Source organism: Petromyzon marinus, chromosome 17, assembly GCF_048934315.1.
Source record: "Petromyzon marinus isolate PM22_M1 ecotype Great Lakes invasive population chromosome 17, UKy_Petmar_22M1.pri1.0, whole genome shotgun sequence".
NCBI classification, from domain to species: Eukaryota; Metazoa; Chordata; class Hyperoartia; order Petromyzontiformes; family Petromyzontidae; genus Petromyzon; species Petromyzon marinus.
The window spans coordinates 4,630,526-4,640,138 of NC_133683.1; the positions used below are offsets into that span (position 1 = coordinate 4,630,526).

A 9,613-nucleotide genomic window follows, 5' to 3' on the forward strand; every position below is an offset into this window, starting at 1 on the left:
TGTGCAAACAGAAAATCCATGGAAAAAAAACTGCAAAAATATTCCTGAAATAGCACCGTACACAAACGCTGTGTGCAAAAATCCCAGTGGGATGCAAGTCAAACAACAACAAAGCAACCACAAGGCAACTAAGATTAAGGCCATCAGTCTAACTCCGTACTACAATAAACAAAAACATGGCCAAAACAAAAAAAAAAAACCGTTTTCGAAATCACCAAAATAAAGCCATAAATGCAATGTAACAGTGATCATAGGGACTGTGACCGAATTTTTAACAATAAACTACATGAATAAATTATAACACCAAAATCTAGAGCCATATTAGAGGATTCGAGGTGGTCGTGGCCAAGGGCAGAGCCAGCCACGACCAGTGAGGATATAAACCGTGTCCCCAGAGTTTCAGTTTTCAGTTTCACTTTATTTTGGTATAGCCCCTGTGAGCCATCCGGCTCTTGAATCTGGTTCAACCACAACAAACAAAAAAACAAGAACACGAACAAGAAAACATCTTAAAGTGACTATGTGTGACTGTGCAAAACAAAAAATCCATGGGGAAAAAAAAAAACACCAAAAATATTCCTGAAAAAAGCACCGTACACCAACGCTGTGTGCAAAAAATCCCAGTGGGATGCAAGTCAAACAACAACAACAACAACCACAAGACAACTTAGATTAAGGCCATCAGTCTAACTCCGTACTACAATAAACAAAAACATGGCCAAAACCAAAAAAAAAACGTTTCCGAAATCACCAAAATAAAGCCATAAATGCAATGTAACAGTGATCATAGGGACTGTGACCGAATTTTTAACAATAAACTACATGAATAAATTATAACACCAAAATCTAGAGCCATATTAGAGGATTTGAGGTGGTCGTTGCCAAGGGCGGAGCCAGCCACGACCAGTGAGGATATAAACCGTGTCCCCAGAGTTTCAGTTTTCAGTTTCAGTTTATTTTGGTATAGCCCTGTGAGCCATCCGGCTCTTGAATCGGGTGTAACCACGACAAACAAAAAAACAAGAACACGAACAAGAAAACATCTTAAAGTGACTATGTGACTGTGCAAACAGAAAATCCATGGAAAAAAAAAAACAGCAAACATATTCCTGAAAAAAGCACCGTACACCAACGCTGTGTGCAAAAAATCCCAGTGGGATGCAAGTCAAACAACAACAACCACAAGAAAACTTAGATTAAGGCCATCAGTCTAACTCCGTACTACAACAAAACAAACATGTCCAAACCAAAAAAACGTTTTCCAAATCACCAAAAAAATAAAGCCATAATTGCAACGTAACAGCGATCACAAGGACTGTGACCGAATTTTTAACAATAAACTACATAAATAACATGTAACACCAAACCCTAGAGCCATGGCTGGCTGCATAAGTTACTCCACAACAACAGAAACATCGGTCGGAGTATCAAATTTTTCAATGCACCTTTAAGATCAGCACGCTAAATCAAAATACAGAGGGACCGAGGTTCAGCGTGTTGCTGAGTTATCCTGAAGATGTACGTTTTTTTTGTTGTTTCCTCCCATACAGCTTAAAGGACGCGACCTGGGCTTGCTGTCTTCACTCCAACGCTGTCCTCTGGACAGTCCAGTCCCTTCACCTGATGACGGCCACTTGTGTCGTGGCCGAAACGTCGTGAGAATTTTTTTTTTTTTATTGTTTTATATATATTTTGTTATTTTGTTGTTTCTCTTCAACGTGACTTTACCGAAAAAACTAAGAATAGGTTCGTTAATGTTATAATGGAAGCAGTGAAATTAATGAAAATCTTTTGCTCTGCCATTTGATTTTAAATTACGACTCTTCAAAGAGCTTTGGTTGTAGTAAGCAATATTTGAATTTGTTTAAGCGACCTGTATTCTCTTACAACATGTTTTATATTCCTAGGCATTAAATTTGTACTAAAGATTCAGACTAATTGTAAATCTAATGGGACCACTGTAATCTATGTCCGTTAATATATGTAGGCGTGGTAAGGTTTCGAGACGCACTCTGCGATGCGTGAAACGCAGTCCGTGTCCTTCCTCATCCATTTGTCTTCATTCCAACGTCAACTTTGTTCTGCCGGTCTCTCTCATTAAGGCCACATGGCCACACTGTGTCTCTTAGTTCTTGCAAGCTAAGCTGGAGTCAGTCTCTCTCATTAAGGCCACATGGCCACACTGTGTCTCTTAGTTCTTGCAAGCTAAGCTGGAGTGAGTCTCATTAAGGCCACATGGCCACACTGTGTCTCTTAGTTCTTGCAAGCTAAGCTGGAGTCAGTCTCTCTCATTAAGGCCACATGGCCACACTGTCTCTTAGTTCTTGCAAGCCAAGCTGGAGTCAGTCTCTCTCATTAAGGCCACGTGGCCACAGTGTCTCTTAGTTCTTGCAAGCTAAGCTGGAGTGAGTCCCTCTCATTAAGGCCACATGGCCACACTGTGTCTCTTAGTGCTTGCAAGCTAAGCTGGAGTCAGTCTCTCTCATTAAGGCCACATGGCCACACAGTGTCTCTTAGTTCTTGCAAGCTAAGCTGGAGTCAGTCTCTTTTCAACATATGTCCCACCAAATTCTGTATTAATAATGTTCCAGTTTCTCTATATGTTTTTAAATTTAGATTTAAATTAATCTACATTTTAAAATCCACAAATCTGGCTGCCTCCTGATGATGATGGTTGTAATTACTGGCGAAACGTCGTACTCAGATTGTTAATGTTGTGGCTTTGCTCTCTAACACACAACCGGTGTGCTGTACTAGTAACGAATTGGCATGTTCTGTTTAAGTGACAAACCTTACTAATTGGCTGTGTCGGGTGGTGGTGGGTTTACCGACATTTTTTTTATATTTACGCGATCTTACCCAAAAAACCTGTATTATGTAAAAATACATTTATTTTCCTCCTTTCTTTTTGGACAGTTTAAAATCTCTAACGTTTTTCAAATTGTTCTGATGTACAGTGCTACATTTCAAATTACTGTCATGTTTGCAACGGGTTGTTTAAAATATATTTAAATGGTGTAGATTCATGTTTAAACTCGCTTCGAATCTGCATTCATCATTTTCTTCTTAAGCAGTCCGTAACCACAATTGGTACATCGATGCATGACCCATTTGATTATGGTTTGTTGATCTTAATTTATCAATTAAAATGTTATTGAGTGTGCCAAATCCTAAAGAGTGGCGTTTGAGTCGACCTTATTTCATATTCACATCTGAAACGCCTGTGCACATGAATGTAATCCAGTTACACACTCTCCTACTTGTTCATCAACTCTCTTCGTGGTGTAGATTTGATGGCTTGTATAGCAACCATAATCAAACACAACAAGTCCGGGTGACTCATGATCCATGATTCACGATGCCAGTGGGCCAGGTTTCACTCTCAATTCTCTACCTGTGTGGCATGAATAAAACGCACCTGTAAATTTGACCTGAAATGATTGCACAACAATTGCCCCGCCTTCATGCGATGTTTATCCTCCACTGTTTATCTGGCTTTGACCTGAATTATATAAAAGTGCGGCTGTGCAACTGCTGTAGAGTCACATTGGTATAAACGCATTTTACAATATGAACAGCGCATTGAAAACGCGTACTATTTTAAGTATTGTTTAACAAGTGTGTTTACAAATCCACACTGAGAAACACGATGATTGACAGAGGGGAGTAGATTATGTTTTCGATAGTGTATTTAAATAGAGCTACTGTAGGTAAGTAGTTTTCAGTTTTAAAGGCATAGTTTAACAAGTCAACACTTGCCACCATCCTTCAAACCCATTGGTGAAAAAGACCACAGTTTATGTTTACATTATAATATGTTTACATTATATATAATATATAATATAATGTTTACATTATATATAATATAATGTTTATATATAATATATAATATAATGTTTACATTATAATACATTGTTTACATTATATATAATATAATGTTTATGCAAAAGCCGGAGACTTATGGGACCCCGGGGTCCCACCATAAGGTTCATATGAATGGTTACCTAATTCCTTTTGAAACACGGTAATCGCTGTGAAGTGCAGTTTCCAATTCTTATTGTTGACTCAATCTCTCTGGCCTTTCTATGCAATATGAAGAAGGGTCATTGCCCGAAACGTCGCTTATCGGATTTTTTCCCTTTTTCAAGGCACCAGTGCTACTGATGCATGAATTTGTTTGGTATTTGAAATGATACGAAGGCTCAGCAAGTGATTCCTTGCAGACATAAACAGAAGCGATACGCGCCACCCCAGCCACCCATGTCGCGAATCAATCGATTATCGCGATTGAGGGCTCGTGAATAAATTCTAGATTCAACGCCTTGTTTTAAAACGTGAACACAGCCGGCTCTAGTGACTGGAGTGGGTGGGTGTTGGACAATGTGAAACAATGACACGCAACGTATACAAATCAAAAACAAATTCTTACGCACGCGATCCGGTGTGCATATCGCGATCTTCAGGATGAATGATCACGTCCGAATCAATGCGTCGTCGTTGCTCCCCTAGCATGCGCTCTGCGTAACCCGCTCGTGTTGTTGTTGTTTGCGGCAGAGTTTAGGACCTTCGTGGCCAAGAGCCGCAGCTCCCGAGGCAAAGGAGTGATGGCACGCTTCAAGGTGCCGGACTTGCTGAAGCATCTCATGGAATGATACGGGGCTCCGGATATTCACGATCTGGGCATCCGTATCACCAGCATACCTCTGGGCATTTCCGTACGTGCCGTGCCTGCGTGTACGAGCGTGTGTGTGTGTGTACGTGTGTATGCATTGCGTCGCTTGTTGACTGCGAATTGTATTATTATTGGATGCCTCAAGTTATACTCTTTGGTTCTTTCGGTAAAGTCACGTAGGTATAAAATGAAATAAATCACGACGTTTCGGGCGCGACACAAGCGTCCGTCATCAGGTGGGAAAGCCTTGGTGTGCTGCTGAGGCAGACTGTTTTAAATGGTTTGAAATGTGTGTAGCCCATGGGTCATAAAGAAGTGGCCAGGGATAGTGATGTTAACATGAGAAATTAGCGTGTAACTGTAAGGTAGGAAAGCGGCCTCCTCCTCGATTTTACGTAACTTTACCGAAAGAACCAAAGAGTGTGGATTCCTGCAGTCGCGAAAGCTTCAAATCAAGATTGGCTCAAGTATGTATTGTTGTTGCCCTTGAGGGGGTTTACTTTCGGAATTAAATGCGTTCTGGAATTGCTGACACACAGCCACAACGTACGTGTCGCTGTGTTCACACCTGAGAGTGACACTGCATCAGCCTTTTACCAATATTCCCCCGCCCCTGCGTTTGCCTTACACGGCCACAATGCTGAGTTATCCTCAGTTGCTCAGGCACACAAGTTTCACACCTGTCTCCCTGTCAAGTGAATGTGGTGTATCCTTTTGTCATGCAGTCTGAGACAGACTTCCAACACGACTTCAGTTTTGGGGGTGCAGTGCTGCGACAAGAGCACTGAAGTAACTGCTCGTGTAAGTACATCATGTTAATATATCGTATTGAAGGCTGAGGCCTATTTTACTGTACCGCTCCTTACAGAAATCTTCTTTCCCGAGTGGTTGTGCATTTGTCGCTTGTTTCAGAGGTTCGCGATTCGATCCCAGGAGTCGCCCTAGTTAATATTGCGGGTGTATTATCCAAAACTGCATTTCTATATGCTTCACAAATAATGTAAAAAAATAAATCCCGTGTTATTAATGAATGAGGAGGACATGTGTGCTGGCGTCAGAATCAAAATTTGCAAATCTAAACAAGTACTCAGAAATGACTGGATTGGGTAAAACCACATGTATATATGTTGAACATCTTTCGCACTGTACATAGCCAACTGTGCTAATCGGAGGTGTGGAGGACAACAAACTGAACACAAAAAGCAGTTCTAAAGAAATTGTTTTCAATCTAGATTTAAAAGTGCATAGCTCCAATGGCTTCCTAATATCGGAAGGAAGAGCATTCCAGTTGGCCGCAGAAGCCCATCTGAAAGCGAGTGATGCGGTGACTGTCTTTGTTCGATGGCTTGCCAAAAGCCACTGCTGCTAGGATGATCCACCAATCCCATCTCTCGATTGCAATCGTGCATTAGCTGCACACCTTGCATTTGCTGTTGAACCACTCGTCCATCACGTGTTCCATCATCGCAACTACAGCACTGCCCTGCACCTGTGGCCGCCACAGTTGCTAACATTGTGTTGTTTGTTTAGGTGATCGGCAAGGCCCAGAAAGGCGAGCGGGAGGCGATGGACCGTGGGCTGGCTCGCATCGAGTGTGACATTAAGCAGGAGGTGGAGGGCCGGCCACACAAGATCAAGAAATACCTGTTGGAGTCGTTCCCCTTGCCAGGGACGAGCGCCGATCTTCGCCGACAGTTCACGATACAGCCGGCGGCCGAGATGGTGCTGCAGGTCTTCCAGAACGCCGAGGACATCTTTGTGAATAAGCTGAAGAAGGTGGGGCCATGGCGTCTGGACTTAATGCAACAAAATTACCTTGCGAGAACATTCATGCATTTGCTTAGATTTGTCAAAGATTTTCCATAATACATTTGTCCTCGGAATTATTTAATAAGTGATAATCGCCATACGTTTCAAGTCTGTGGATACTTCCACCATTATCAAAAGACTTGCTCTACCACTGAATTAACACTCCTCTATAATATTTAGGGCCATCGCTTTCACAAAATTCAGTCACACGTTGAAACAAAAGTAAGGGGGGGCATTGAAATCGGTCGGACATCTATGCATGTATCACCCTCTATTTGTCCCAACAGAGTGATATGGCTGCACGTGGTTTGGGTCCTTTGTTGTTTCTACCGACAGTGTGTGCAGGACTTCCTGGGGCAGGTGAAAGGGGACACGCCGGCCCGGAATATGTTTCAGTTGGCCCTGTGCTGTAGCTCCCTCGAGACTCCTCGCGACCTCGTGGTCAAGGAGAAACCGGCCGCGTTTCTCGGCAACATCAGCACTCCCGACACCAGACCGCCGCCTACTCCGGGGAGTAAGGAGACAAATTTGCATATACAGTAGACTCGATTATCTGCGCTAATGACGTGGAGGATGGCTGCGGATAATTAAAAATCTCGGATGATCCAAAGATATCTATTTTTTGCGGATCTCTATGCCACAAACTAACGATCAACCGATCGATGCACGTGCTGGGTGATAACACTTTCCTGCTAATTTGACCAAGTCCAATATCGGCTCAACTTTCATGTGACGGACATTACTCTCACGTTCAGAGTGGGTTAGAATGTGCTTCCCTTTACTCTGTAGACCAGAGGTCACTAGAAGCGATGTCAGAGGTAGCTTTGTGAAGTTCTCTTCTGTGGGCCATTCTCCAATAGGACGGGTTCCGCTGCTCCGTGAGAGATCCGAGTGGATACTCCGTCTCATGACACGATATCGAAAGCACAATCTGAATAAAATGTAGTTTCTCGTATTGTACATAAGGGATCAGACCACGGAGGACTGTCAAAATGCTGAGTGTGATCTTGAAATTTATCCTGGACTGGTTCGGGGGATAGTTGAACAATTTGAATATTGGGGCGATATCGTCTTGCATACGGGTGTGAGAAGTCTGCCAGTGGTTTTTTGAGTCCATCATCTAGATTTTTGGGTTAGATCATGTATACATGCACTAAATAATACGCGTTAATATGCACTATTTACGTGACCTAATCCAAAAATCTCTATTATGGATAATCATTGGTCGCGAAGGCCTTCGTGTTAAACTTGTTTTTTGAGTCATCTGGAGAGTGATGATGAAACTTATCGGGAGGCCGTAGATGAGACGTGGGGGTGGGGGGGCAGAGAGAGAGTTGCAGTTGTTGAGCCTATTGGAGCGAGTTACAGCATCGTTGTCCTCTCCTACAATGGCATTGCTTGTCTCCTTCGCAGAGGCAGTAGCCGAGCATCTGGTCCGTCTGCTGAGCCACGTAAGTAAGATGGCAAAGCCCCCGAGCCTATCTGCGCTGTTACGCGTGGAGAAGCAGCTTGCCGAGCATTTTGACTCGTGCGACCTCCCCAGCCTGGGCCTCGGCTCCTTGGACATCCTCCATCGCAACGCCCAGGTGCGTACGTGGCGTGCGTGAGCCCACCCGCCTCCAGCTGGTAAGAGGCAGTACAGCAAGTAGGTGTACGACACTGCCCGTGCAAAGTTTGAGTGTACTTACCGCCTCCGAGTGGCGCTCAATGTTAAGTTTGTTTCCAAAATTGTGCGCGGTAATATTAGTTTATTATTACGAACTTAAAACTCATTTGTCGATAACTCGAATACGTTTAAGCGTTATGTAATCACTGCCAATGCAGAGCACAACAAAGTGTCACGTAAGATGCATGGGTTTTCTCTTGTCACTCTTAAAAAATATCTGTGAATTTGGCAAACATCCCAAAGGTAGATATTGAAAATCACCGTTAAAATTGAGTGTACAGCGGTGACATTCAGATAACATTTATGATAACACTATATATGCAAAGTGGCCAGGTGGCTCAGATATCAAAGCGGTGCGATGACAATAATTAGATTCTGGGCTTGAATCTGGATTTTGACCACTTGGGTTGAAACCGAGGTCTCAAGTCTTATCAAGTCGATCGTCCGAGCCCAGTCACCAGCGACTGCACAAAATTACAGTCTCATTAAACTTGGGTTTTGCACTTCATTTTCCTAATTCCATCTCTGAGAATAACAATTTCAGCTTGACTCTCGTGCGCCGCACAATCTCATAACACAGCTAATGTGAAAGTGTTGGCTCCTATTGTGTACAAGATAAAAGGCCACCCATCGCATTTTATGACACAGGGCCTGCACGGCTATGCGAGATTTACGCATGGATGATTTATTTGTCTCTTGACATTACGCCGATAGTGCATTTGGAAAACTAAAATTGAGAACGAATTTTGTGTTAATTTGCAAACTTAAATCTGTAATATTTAATCAGTTTTTGTGCACTGCATTGTGAGATGCAGCTCCATGCGTATCGTTTAGCTTTAAGCCGGTGTTTGCCTTGCGGTCGCCTCGGTGTCAACCAACTGATGTTGACGGATTTGTTGTGTCTGTGGTAGCTGTTGGAGGAGACTGGGGTTGTGATCTCTGCCCTGGGTGGATCTGGAGCCACAGCGGGAAGCTTCTGTCCAAAGCGCGACGAGCTGCATGGAGTTCATCCACCAGTGCGGCAGCCTCGACACCGCAGCGGTGAGACACGGGCCCCAGTAGGGGCCACAGGGGCGGCTCAGAGATGGGGATAAGGATTTGGAGATATAGGGCGCTCGCGTAAATAAACTCTTCAACTCAAAGTGCCTTACAGCAACGTCTCATCTCAACCATTCCATTGCTCTACGGCAGTCTACCCGAGGGGACCCCCCCCCAATGGCAGCTGTTCCTATTTGGCACGTGGTGCACGCACTACCGGCCTGTGAATGGACATGTCTGCCATTCGGGAGCGATGTTTGATTTTCCTACGTGGTTTTTTCCCCGGTAAAGTAATTTGCAAGTATTTGATCTGATTTGGCAAATTTGGAACATGATGCGGTTACACGTGGCCAATTCAATTTTTTTAATACAGCGTCACAGGATTATTATCATACATTGTGAAACAGATCTCTTTGTTTGTGGTGAAT

At 43.4% G+C, this 9,613-nt stretch overlaps 1 protein-coding gene across 1 annotated transcript; it reads left to right on the forward strand.

The window, feature by feature from the left end:
* The first annotated feature begins 6,208 nt into the window (after positions 1-6,208).
* On the forward strand, positions 6,209-9,377 carry LOC142924800 (uncharacterized). The gene is made up of 4 exons (XM_076067583.1): positions 6,209-6,448; positions 6,818-6,995; positions 7,895-8,067; positions 9,059-9,377. The coding sequence occupies exons 1-4, from the start codon at positions 6,239-6,241 to the stop codon at positions 9,239-9,241; spliced, it is 744 nt and encodes a 247-aa protein (XP_075923698.1). The 5' UTR covers positions 6,209-6,238; the 3' UTR covers positions 9,242-9,377.
* Positions 9,378-9,613: the final 236 nt, after the last annotated feature.

Excerpts from the sequence above, each read along its gene's own strand:
- LOC142924800 (XM_076067583.1), top strand. The coding sequence starts at position 6,239 with ATGGACCGTGGGCTGGCTCGCATCGAGTGTGACATTAAGCAGGAGGTG. Across the intron at positions 6,996-7,894 it reads ACCGCCGCCTACTCCGGGGA|AGGCAGTAGCCGAGCATCTG; the intron begins GTAAGGAGACAA and ends TCTCCTTCGCAG. Across the intron at positions 8,068-9,058 it reads TCCTCCATCGCAACGCCCAG|CTGTTGGAGGAGACTGGGGT; the intron begins GTGCGTACGTGG and ends TGTCTGTGGTAG.